This window comes from Eretmochelys imbricata, chromosome 2 (assembly GCF_965152235.1).
Source record: "Eretmochelys imbricata isolate rEreImb1 chromosome 2, rEreImb1.hap1, whole genome shotgun sequence".
In the NCBI taxonomy this organism is placed as follows: Eukaryota; Metazoa; Chordata; order Testudines; family Cheloniidae; genus Eretmochelys; species Eretmochelys imbricata.
The window spans coordinates 40731969-40744696 of record NC_135573.1 but is presented as its reverse complement, the minus strand read 5'-3'; the positions used below and the strand labels follow the sequence as shown (position 1 = coordinate 40744696).

General features: G+C 41.7%; 1 protein-coding gene across 2 annotated transcripts in view; it reads left to right on the top strand.

Annotated features, from left to right (window-relative positions):
• The window catches only part of POP1 (POP1 ribonuclease P/MRP subunit), a 44180-nt gene extending 33847 nt beyond the window's left edge, over positions 1-10333 (top strand). For both annotated transcript variants that reach the window (XM_077809952.1, XM_077809953.1), the window contains exons 12-16: positions 1074-1189; positions 2912-3103; positions 4058-4212; positions 5166-5462; positions 6443-10333. In XM_077809952.1, the coding sequence (XP_077666078.1) occupies positions 1074-1189; positions 2912-3103; positions 4058-4212; positions 5166-5462; positions 6443-7097 (1415 nt within the window). In that variant the 3' untranslated portion in view covers positions 7098-10333. The remainder of the gene's footprint in view (positions 1-1073; positions 1190-2911; positions 3104-4057; positions 4213-5165; positions 5463-6442) is intronic.
• The last annotated feature ends 2395 nt before the right edge of the window (positions 10334-12728 follow it).

Sequence of the window (12728 nt, the reverse complement as noted above, 5' to 3'; positions counted from 1 at the left end):
ACCAATTTATTTGAGCATAAGCTTTCGTGAGCTACAGCTCACTTCATCGGATGCTTATGCTCAAATAGATTGGTTAGTCTCTAAGGTGCCACAAGTCCTCCTTTTCTCTTTGCGAATACAGACTAACACGGCTGCTACTCTGGAAGTTGAGTGAGTTGCCCAAGGTGTCACAGTAAGTCAATGGCAGACTAAAAATACTACATTTGTTTCTGGTGGCACCCATAACTATTTAGACACTACAAACCTGGAAAGGCACGGTCCTTGCCACTATGAGCTCTAAAAAGAGAGACTGAGGGGCGCATGGGAACAACAAATTAAGTGTTCAGGTGGTGGTAGACTTGGTACTGATAACTTTAAAATGCGTTATTAGAATATTATCAAGATTATCTCCAGTTATCATACAAGTTTGCTGACGTGGGACGCCTAGCAGCTTGTAGGCATCATGGTAACGTTGCTTCTGCTGATTTCCCAAACCCAGTAAATTTCAGCCTTTTTCACTTAATGGATGATTCTACAAACCAATTATAAAGAGCCACAGGTTATATACTACAGATCTGTGGGATTCATTTTGCCAAACTTGCAACATATACTTACTAATTCATGCTATGAAACTGCTTTTGATGAGACCACTTGTTCAATTCTCTAAAATGGTTTCTCAGACAAACTACAAACCAATTTAAAAATCGACAATATAGCTAAAATACTTAAGGGTTTGTTTGCAAAGGGATGAAAGCTCATTCCCATTAACTAAAGGTGTGACTTTAAAACAGATTAGTTAAACTGCATTAAACCTCTGTGTGGATGCATTCAGAATTAAAGTGGCCTTAGGACTTGACTGTGGGGCTGTGAAATGCCACACACACCAAAGTGCTGTGCTGTAACTGCCCCATGTGGATGCTGTTGGCACAAACTAAAAGGTACCTGAGTTCTTCTGGAAGATTTGATTTTTCATAGTACTATGTCCATTTCCATAGCTATAGTCTGTCCAATTATTTTGCTCACATTGTCTATTCCCTTTTATGTAGCTTAAGTTGAGAAATGTAGGTTTTGTATGAAGGTTCTCTCTCTTACAGATAATGAGAAAGTTAGGCAGCTGCTTCTGGACGGTGTGCCTGTGGAATGTGCTCACAGCTTTATCTGGGACCAGACTATCTGTAAGAACGTTACTGAAAATAAAATCCCAGAGCAGGTAACTAACAGCATGGATTACTCTAAAGAAACATCTTCTTATCCTCCCCTACAATCCATATAGTGAAGTTTAAAAATCAACTCTCCTGAAATTCACAAAGCAACAACTTCCTAATTTAATAGTGATTTGTTACTGAGATGAAGAGTTGGTTCTTCAGTTCACTGGAGTCGTCCTATCCAATTTTCTTGCACAACCATTACAGTAATGCATTTTCATTACTTAATTTATGCTTTGAAATATAGTTTTGCTGACTTGTGTTTAGAATAAAATAATTCAATATCTTGGTTTTTCTAAAAATTTTGGGTGAGAAGCCTTACTCTTGCTCTGATGCCTTTACATCAGGTAAAAGGGCCAGAGGTTCTAAAAGCCTTACATCTGGTTGGGCAAGGATTCCTAGGGTGCAGGAACTAAGGAAGATAGCTCTATGGCTGCCTTTCAAGGCTTTGCCTCACAAATCCTGGTGTAGGGGCATTCTGGAGACTGGAGGGTCGTGCCTGAAGCAGGGTTGCAGCACACAGTGCTGTGGAGATTCTGGGCAGTGCTGTAACCTGCAGGCAGCTGGGGATAGGCTGCCATAACTTAGGCTCTCACTCTAGGGGACTGTAGAACAGCCTAGGATCTGGAGGGCAAAAAGGTGGCTTAAAGTCACATTAGCTCCGACTCCCTCTGGGCTGCAAGTTCTGGACTCCTCCTCCTTTTTGAAATGGGAAAATATTTGTGACTAATTTCTGTATAAGTCAGCAACATATTCCTTCAGATGACTACCTTTGTGTAAATAATCAAAGCTCTTCTAAAGCATGACCTGTGTAGCCAAATAGAAATAACTGTGTACAGGCAAAACAGAATGATAACCATTATGAACCTAGTGACATTCTGCATGCTGTCATAAACTCGAGTGCTAACTACTCTGTTGACATTTCCTTTCTGCTTTAATAGCTCTACAGATTGTAGCCTTACATGTTTTTGAAAAGAGCTTAAGTATACCTTTAGGTCCTTGACCTTTAGAAACAAGAGGTTATAGCATGAGATGATTGAGAATTCCTGGGTGCCATTTTGATTTACATTTATGCCACTGGTTGTGAAATTGGTTATAAAGCAATGCTTGGAACCAAAGATTCCTTTTTCTTGTAGCTATTGAAAAGTACTCCTTTTCTTTTTCTTGTAGCTATTGAATCCTAAAAATGATACAACTCAGCTGTTGCTCGGTATAGTGAGTGAGAAATTGTCTGAAAGCAGCTAGTCTGTTACACAGCAAAAATTTAAACACTCATGGGAAGAGCCCTTAAATATTAAATTATGGTACAATATTTCTCTCCCTCATGCAAGCTGTCTGGTAGTCAGATTTTCACAACTTGTTTACTAATGGGGTTTTTTCAGAAGTCGGCATTTCTACTTTATTACCTTCAGTTTCAGTACCTGCTCTGCAATACAATAGTGTGAAGCATTGATGTGTAAATTCTGTTTGTTTTGTTTTGTTTGGATGCTGAGATTAACACTTGCTCCCAGGAGCATCCTAAATTTGTTTATGAACTGTTTTTATCAATAGGTGAAGACAGATTCAAATGTACATAGAATAACCTGTGCGGAATTCAGATTACCTACTTTCACTGCCTATAATAAGGAAATCACTCTGTGTGTGTGTGTGTGTAACAACTTTTTGAAAAAAGAAAAATGGGTACTAAATTATTGAGCATTTTCCCAACTGCTTTTATCCCATCTCAGGATTTAAACCATATGAGAGGTGAACTATTGGTACCTGGCTCACAGCTTGACTTGGGTCCTCGTGAATCCAAGATTCCCATTCTCTTGGTTCAACAGCCAGGGAAAGTGGCTGGTGAAGATCGACCAGGATGGGGAAGTGGCTGGGATATCTATCTGCCAAAGGGCTGGGGCATGGCTTTCTGGATTCCTTTTGTAAGTGGCTTTCATTACAAATTGCAGGCAAATATGATGGGTTATAAGTTCATTTACTCTGATATGTACATATTGGGGAAAACTTGTCCTTGTGCAACCCACTTACAACTACTGGGTCAAAATGTCAGTTTAAAGAGAGCAGATGAATATTGTCATGAAAGTGAGTTGGTGTGTGTTTAAAAATATTTAAAATAACCTACCATTGTGTCCACTTCGGTTATTGCACCAATAATGGATGTTTGACAGAGCATGAAATGAGGCTTTATATGGGAACAGAGTGAGCAGGCCAGTGCTGCTTTATAGTTTTTCAGCTATCATGTTTCTAAGTGTATATTTATTTCTTTAAAAGATAAAATAAATCCAAAATTTTAAAAAGGTAAATTCTGAGAGTCTGCAAAGGTTCTGCCATCCATATAGCCTAGCCCTAGGTTGACCTCACCAGCATTCTGCCAGCTGAGGGTCTTACTGAACACAGGTTGGCGATCTCTGATTTCATGGGACCTGAAACAGGAGAGCAAAGTTTAAATTGTGCTGAATGCTCTTACCTTGCTGTTCGGAACGTTCTGCTCTTATAATTTAAAGAGGATGGTTTATTATGCTTATCTGCAGTTCGCTATATAGTTCTGTGCATATGGATGGAACAATTGTGATATTTTGTATAATAAAAGGTAATTGAACAACAGCTTTGCGGAGATATTATAACACTTGTGCCAATACTTGTAGTAAGAATTTTTGAAGTCATTCTCTAGATTTGTTGATGGTTTTTGAGAATTAAACTAAAGCATAAATTAGCATTTTGTTCAAATGAGTCTTTAGAATGTGATATCCATACTTTAATCACATCTTCAAAACTAAGGTGATAGAAGCTCAGTACTCTGAGAGTAGCGCCTAAGGGATTCTCCAAGATACTTCAGTTAGGAGCATTAGAAAAATACTAATGTTATTACCTTACAGGTATATAGAGGCGCACGAGTAGGTGGCTTGCAAGAGGGTTTGAAACATTCCGAATATAAAAGAACACCTCACATTCCAAATGATTTCCCAGACTGTCCTGCTGGAATCCAGTTTGCCAAAGAACTAGAAAACATTCTTCTTGAAAAATTCAAGAGGTGAAGTTAATTTCTCCATGATTGATTGATTTGCCACTTTAATCAAAACTTGATATGCCGTAAAATTATCTGTTGCTCAGTTCAGTTTCTAGACTTGTGATTTGTGGTGGGGTGGTGTTTAGTATTTTAAATCCCACTATAATAAGAAACAAAAATCCATGTGATGTAGACTAAGTGCTCTCCCCTAAATGTTTGTTTTAGTTAGTTTTATGCACCCTATTCCCAGAGTTCTGTTCAGAAAAAAGCTGTAATATAATTGTGCATAATACAACAAAGTAAATAAAGCCATACATTTCAAGTTCCATTAGCAACTTGTAGGGGAAAACCAGTGTCCGCCAAATGGAGAAGGATACAATTGGTGACAAGACATTTTGGTATCATCTATTAAAGAGGGTGCAAGAAACTATAGAGAGTACAACAATTTAATTAAAGCACTTGATTATAGTTATTTTCCCAAGTAAATGAATGCTTATATTCTAATTCTCTGTCTTGAAATGTGATACAAGCGGAAGTACTCTCTGGGCAAATAAGTGTCAGATGTTTTGCCTGCTGCCGGGGGCGAGAGGCTAGGGAGAAGATTGAGTAACATCAGGCACAAGAGTGCCAACGAAGTAGACCTGTTACAGTGCAGAACCCTTGCACTCCAGAAGTACAGATACATGGCAGTTTTGTATGGAAGTCAAATTTCCAGAGATTCAGAATTCCTGCTTAAGAAGATTAAAGAGTTAACTGCCCATCTTTAAAATACAAGGAAAGAGATGCTTAGTTATTTGGTAAACGGGGGCCCTGGCACGTAATTTTTTTCTAATTTGCAAGTTAGCTGAATAGATTATTCTCCTTTATCTGGTATTTCAACATCATAATTTTTCTTTATTCTTGAGCTACACTATAATGAACATTGTTTCATTGCTTCCAAGTTATGGGACATTTTTCTCTTTCCTTCTTTCTTTCAGACGCCCACCTGCAAAAAGGGCAAACTATGTCAAACTTGGCACCCTGGCACCTTTCCTCTGTCCGTGGGGGCAACTAAACAGGGACTGGGAAGTAAGAAACAAAGCTCAGGAAGAATCTGTGGTTACTTCATCTGCAGACAGTAAGAGCTGTGCAACTCAAAGGCAGGTTCCTTGTGAGCCCAAACCTGGACTGATTATAGAGGATCCTCAGAGTGGCATGATGGAAGAAATGACAGAGATTCAAAATTTATGCAAAGAAGATGGAGCTGCAACAAGTAGTGGCTTCTTTGTTCTCAGGTATGTAGGAGTGACTTATCAGTAACTACTGTCCTGCATGCTTGTTAAAAGAGGGGATGGCTTACTGGCAAGCCATGGGGACCCACCATCTAATTGAGTCCCCCGGCTCCCGGAGGGGATGGGAAGTGAATTCTGACCTGGTGGATCTCTATCCAGGTGGGAGGGTGAGATAAAAAGCTGCCTTAGGGGGGACAGAGAGAAAACCTTCTGTGATTGGAAGTAAGCTATTCTCCTACCCTTCCTGAATGGGGAGTCACTGACTGTAGTGGGGAGCCTCTTTTAGTAAACAGTTTGGGTTGGTACTTGCTTTGGAGGCAGGCAATACAGGGCCACACCAGTGGGAAGGATATTTGGAGGGCCCAGAGAGCCATTGGTAGGGAGAAAGTGGCATATTTTATTAAAGAAATGTGTAAATGGTTAAAAAGAAAAGGAAACATGCACCTAAAAAAGCTACTATTTAAAAAGCATTTAAATTTAATTTTTAATTTAATTTTTTAAAAGCTCCAGTTTAAAAACTCTATCACTCTTGATACATTTACTTGTATTCCCATCTCTAATGCATGGATATGGACAGTTCCTCTCACTACTCATGTTTCTAACAGAGTGAATGAAGATCTCACATGACTTCTAGAACACTGATAAAGCCATGCTAACGCACATGAAGAGAAGTGCTTGGGTGTGGGTGTTTAATTTTGCATAGCAGCATTTGAAAATAGTGATAAAACTGAAGAAAAGCAAATCTGGCTTCAAATAAATTTGAAGCCAAAAGTGCTGATAAAATAACTGATTTTTAAAATGTATTGTGCCGTTTTCAGCAAATAGTTCTATACCTGTGTTTTTGTGGGTTTTTTAGATTTTGAGAGCTTTACAAAGGCTGTCCAAGATGGTGGGGTTTTTTTTAAATTAATTTACAATGATACTTCTGAGGTTTTTTTTATTGTACTTGAGCATCCCTAATGCATCTTTTAAACTTCAAACAGGAGCAGAAAGCTATTAAAGCAGTTGTCAGCCAGGTGCCGGCCTACTTGTGGAAAAGGTCAGAGGGTACGCCCTGTTTCAAAACTTGGACAGAAGGAAATGACTGAAGATGCCCTTTTATCACTCTTTAAGTGCTACCCAAGGGTGCTGGTGTGGGTCAGCTTGTCTCTGGTAAGAAAAGGTAGCCCTGAATTACATACCATGATATGCATTCCAACACAGGAGGATTTTCTACAGCTTAACAAAGACCAGCTCTTCTGTGGTCCTCAAGAGCCCAAACACAGTGACATATTCAAACACAAGATACTGAAACTCAAAGAGAGAAAAAAGAAAAAGAACAACGAGAAGGCTCTAGAAAGTGGTGCTTCTGATGCCCTTGAGACAAAGGCAGTTGAGGAGCCGAAAGAACTAATACTTGGCTTATGGCCTGACCCTCTACCAGATGTTACTTCACACTGCTCTAGAGTTCTTTTAGGTTTTGTCACTCAAGGGGATTTTTCATTAGCTGCTGGCTGTGGAGAAGCACTGGGATTTGTTAATTTGACAGGATTACTGCATATGTTATCCAGTCAACCAGCCGATAAAAAAGGGCTTGTTTTGTTAAGAACTCCAGCATCTCTACAGTACAGATTTGCTAGACTTAATATTGAGGTATAAGCACCATATTTGTAATGAAATAATGTACAGATATTACCAAAGAAATTATTCCTTCGAGTCTCAAGAAATGCCTGTGTACCCCATGTCTGTAATGGGCAGTTTATTTTCCATCAAACTAACCTGTTAATGAACTAAGCTGTTGATCATTTATGATGTTTGTATAGTTCAAATGTTTTCTTTTCTTCTGAATGTCTATATCAGTTTCTGTTTTAAAACATACGTTGGCTTTTGCATCCAGAAATACTTCCATTATGCTGAGATTGTTTTTCTAAAGGGCATACTATTTTTTTTGTTGTTGCTCCAATGTAGTTGAAGCCAATGATATCAAAGATCTTTTACTTTTACAGTGTTTCCACTTCAAACAGCTTTGGTCATATGGCTGCTGGACTCTGATTACAGTTCATGCTTCTGGTAAATGCATGCCATCTGGGCCTATGTATACAGCAGTCAGCTTTTCAAGGCCCATTCAATCTTGCTGCTGAACAGGTCTGGCTGCTGCAGAGTAAAGTTCTGTAACCACCTCTAGCATAGACAGTGTAGATGACTTGTTTTCATTGAAAGAATTCAGTACTTAATTGGAACATAAATAATGACTTTCTACGTTAAAGGCTGTGAAACACTGACTGCAGCATGTGTTAGCGCTTTGGATGATACAGGTTCCAATTTTTTTCTTTCAGGGTCAGTGTAAACTTATTAAAAAGGCATTTTCAGAATAAACATTTTTCATTATTATCAAGAAAAGTGGACTTGGCCTACTGTGTGAAGAGAACTCCTTAAAAATAGGAATCTGAACTACATCATTTAAAGGTGTGCTGAAATGCTTGAAATGAGACAGTTAGGATCCTACACTTAGTGTGAAGTAATGCAAATTAGCAGTCACCACACAAGAACCAGGGGTCACCCAATGAAATTAATAGACAGCAGGTTTAAAAGAAACGTAAGGAAGTGTTTCTTCATACAACACACAGTCAACATGTAGCACTCTGTGCCAGGAGATATTGTGAAGGCCAGAAGCATAACTGAGTTAAAAAAGAATTAAAGAAGTTAATTGAGGATAGATCAATCTATGACCAGTAACCAAGATGCTCAGGGACACAACCTCATGGTCTCCGGTGTCTAAATCTCTGACTGTGAGAAGCTGGGACTGCATGATGCGATGGATCACTCACTCTGAAGCATCTGGACACTCTTGGAAGACAGAACACTAGGCTAGATGGACCAGTGGTCTGACTTAGTATGCTCACTATAAAGAGAATACATGGGTTACACTTAAAAATAAGTAAATATACTTTCAAACACAAGAGCTGAAAATCAGTTTTTACTCACCTGCCTAGAAAAGAGTTGTGTTTTTTCATTTAACTTTATTAACACCTTAAATAGTTGAAGAGCTGCTGTAAGTGTAGGGGGTATCAGCTGTTGCAGGAGAGAAATAGAACCCTGAACTCGACTCTTGGAAGTTAGTCTTCAGTTTATCTTTAGCCCCGATGACAAATAATTGTATCTTATACCTGTTTTCTTTTGCTAGTTTGGGATTTCTGATGGTTCCTTTTAATGTGAAGTTAGTCTTTGTGCAATGTGCTGGAACTTGCAGTTGTGCATGGGAAGTTTGTAGTATGAGCATCACTACACCCTTCAGCATTTTTATACAGAGAGAGAATTTTTAAGGTATTACAGTTCACCTTTAAAAATGACAGCCATTCTTGAGTTAAGGAGTTCTGATAATTGTAAGATAGACAATCATGTGGGAGCGTGCTAATAAAATTTGTAGATGACACAAAGATGAGAGGTACTGCCGATATGTAGGGCCATCCCTAGGAGGGAGTGGGGCCGGGGTGGAATAGTGCAAAGTGCAAGGTCATGCATTTAGGGACTAACAAGAATTTTTTGCTATAAGCTGGGTATGTATCACTTGGGAACAACAGAAGAAAGAGAGACCTGAATGTATTGATTGATCACAGTATGACTATAAGCTGCCAGTGTGACACAGCTGTGAAAAAGGCTAAGGGAATCCTAGAATGCATCAGGAGAGGTATTTCAAGTAGAGATAGGAAAGTGGTTTTACCATTATACAAGGCCCTTGTGAGGCCTCATCTGGAATATTGTGCAAGTCTGGTCTCCCATGTTTCAGAAGGATTAATTCAAACTGGAACAGGTGCAGAGAAGGGCTAGTAGGATGATCAGAGGAATGGAGAACCTGCCTTACAAGAGGAGACTTAAGGAGCTTGGCTTGTTTATCCTAACAAAAATAAGGTTGAGGGGAGGGCTGATTGATCTCTCTAAATTTATCAGAGGGATGAACACCAGGGAGGGAGAAAAGATAAGTTAAGGGTCTGTTGTTGGCATAGGAACAAGTGGATATAAACTGGCCATCAATAAGTAGAGGCTTGAAATCAGATGGAAAGCTTCTGAGCATCAGAGGAATGAAGTTTGGCACAGCAGTGCTTCCTTTGAGGCTTTTCACTCCCCTTGACTTTGGTACAGTCGGTCACTCCGGTACTGTTGTTCATGTCGGGACCAGCACTGTTTGTGATAGACTGTACCCCTATGCTTACCATTTTTATGATAAATTTTGTTCAAAGTATGCCTTGTGAGGTATCATTTGAAAACTCCTAATTCTCTGATCATTGTTGTTCTGGTAAAATGTGTGTGGCAACATTGTATGTAAAGTTAAGATTCTGCTGTGTGGTGTTACAAAGGCATATTCCAACTCTGGGGAAGCAGCCCAAACCAGTTCCTCAGAGACAAAAAAGTAAACTGATGCCTCAGCCAGGTGTCAACATAATCAGATGAACTATGACTTGGTTAAGTGGCCATTTTTTGGCAGGAAGAAGTGTGTGAGTGAGAATGTACATATTGGCAAAGAAACAGGTGGGAGTTCCCGTTCCCCAGACTTTGTCACCTGAACCCCAGCTAAAGATAATCCTCAAAGAGGAGAGACAGGTATAAAAACAGAGCACACAACACAAAACATCTCTCCTCCATTCCTCTCTGCTCACAGCAGCCGCAACACCTGAAGAAACACTGAACTGGGGGAGGGGTCCTGGCTGGGAGGCTTTCATCCTGTAAGCACTGCAAAAAGCATGTGGTGAGAAAATGTTTTGCTCTGAATTTATTTAGCTTGCTAAATTGGGTATTAGTTTGCATTTTTTTTCTTTGTAACCAACTCTTTTATGCCTCATTACTTGTAATCACTTAAGTTTTATTTCTTTTATTAATAAACCTGTTTTACTGCTGTATCTAAACTGGTGTGTTTGGATTAGAGTGGTTGGGAATCCTCAGTTGAGATAACAGGGTTTATGCATATCATTTTTTATTAATGAAACGATGGACTTTCTTGCATTGTTCAGAAGGAGAGAGCTAGGCAGTACAAGTTGCACATTTCTGAGGGAGGGTCTGGGATTGGGAATTTGCTGGTGTCGTTCTGTAATGTAATTCGTGAGTGGTTAGCTATAACACTCCTACACTATAACTGGGAGTAATTTACATGCTAGAGACTGTGTGTAAGCAGAACCAGGAGTGGTTGCTCTCACAGTGAAGAAGTGCAGAAGGCATCCCAAGTTGGAGGGGACACAGCTGTCCATCTATCCACATTTATACCCTGGGTAATGTCACACCACTTCCAACATTGGCTTTCTCAGTACCGATGGTACTGCCTCCACCTGCAGCGCTGCTTCCTGCCTTATTCTGGGCGACAGATGAGTCAAACCACCTACCTGTTCCTTCTGCTCTTGCTCTACCTTTATCACCAGGATCCCAAGGCTCTTGTGTAACTGAGTTGGGGTTGTCATCCTTCTATTCCCCATCAGTCCATGAGAGCACTGAGGGCTGCTAATGGACTGTTATGGTTCCCAAGTACCTTGACAACTAGTTACTGAGGGGAAGATCCAGAGAGGAATTTCTTGTCCATGTCGGTACCATATTTTGCTTGCTTGACTGTCTGGGTCTCATTCTAAACAACAGAAAATCAACTGTGACTCCCATCCAAAAAACCAAGTGGATTGGGGCCCTGTTAGATTCTATGACATCAAGAGTGTTCCTGCTGCCCAACTGTTTTCAGACAATTTGACATCTTTGCCTCAGTCTGCACTCTCAGCCGTCCATGACAATTCAAATGTGTTTGAGACTGTTGGGCCACAGGTCCTATTCCTGAGGGAATTCTACACCAGAAAATTAAAAATTCTGCACCAAAAAATATAAAAATTCTGTGCACAATATTTTTAAAATTCTCCACATTTTATTTGTCAATAAATAGATGGGGAGGCTCCAGTATGGCAGTGGGGAGCTCAGGCCACAGGCTGTATGGTGGTGGGAGATCACCCTGCAACTCTCCACCCCAAGACGTGGACTTGATCATGAGGCTGCACCCAACCCTGACACAGTGCAAGGGCTGGGCCTGCCCCAGAAACACCCTGGGGCCATCCCCCTCTCTGCCAGGTGCACCAGGTTTGGGCAAGCAGGCTCAGCATGGCGGGATCCAAGTGTGGAGGGATCCAGGTGTCGGATGAGAGGGTTCCATGTGGGGCAATCTGGGTGCGAGCAGGTCAGTGGAGGGTCTGGGTGGAGGTGGGGATCTGGATGCACAGGGGCTCATGGCGGGGCAGAGGTTCCGGGTGCAGGGACAATGGAGGTCCAGTGAAAGCGGTCTGGGTGTGGGGGATGGGGCTTGGTAGGGTGGGATCTGGGTGCAGCTGGTTTGGGCTTATTGGGGTGGGTGTCCACATGTGGAGAGCTCATTGGGTGGTCGAGGTTTGGGGGAACTCATCAGGATGGGGGTTCAAGTGCAGGCAGTTGAGTGGGGGTGGTCTGGGTGCAGGGGTGGAGGTTAGTGGGATGGGTTCAGCTGCAGGGGTGAGTCTTGGAAGGAGGGACCTGGTTATGGGAGGTCTGGATGCACGGGAGTTGGGAGGTTGGGGGAACAGCTCCCTGCACAATGATCCCTCCCTCCCCTGCAGCTGACGAGCAATTTGGGCAGGAAAAGGGGAGGGCAGGTGGGGCGCTTCCTGCGGCCAGAGGAGATTTATGGGGGTGGGTCTGACCCAGCCCCAGCTGCTCCTTGAAGGGGAAAAGGAAGTCCTGTCATCCCCAGCCCAGCCAGGACTAACAGCTGAGCCCGGTGCAGGGTAGGAGCCACTGGTGGGGGCTGTCTCCAGCCCTGTGGTGATTTACCTTTCCACCAGCTGCTCTGGGTGCCCCAAATGACGTGCCCATGCTGCTGAGGTAAGGAGCATGACCATTCTTGCAGCTTTCCTTTGTCTCACCATCAGAAAATCATTTTTCTGCAGGGAAGCAAAGAAATTGGAGGGGGACATGAATTCTGCAAAAGCACAGTGGTGCAAAACTCCCCCAGGAGAACTGTCCGCTTGCATGTAAGCGGTCTAGTTTGCAAGGTTGTACCTTCGCTCCCTTCAAATGTGACTCAGGATGGTGTACTGTCCTCCTCTACATCCTCTGGACAGATTGGTTCAGCTCCCTCTGCTGGTCCTAGACTCCTTGCAATGGTGGATGTCCACAGAATGTTTGCCAGTTTGCCCTTTGCCTGGCCCTCACCAACCAAGTCAGTTGTTATTGACACCTCCCTGATAGGTTGGCGGGGGGGAGGGGGTACACTGGGGTCGCTGAAAGTACAGCTGT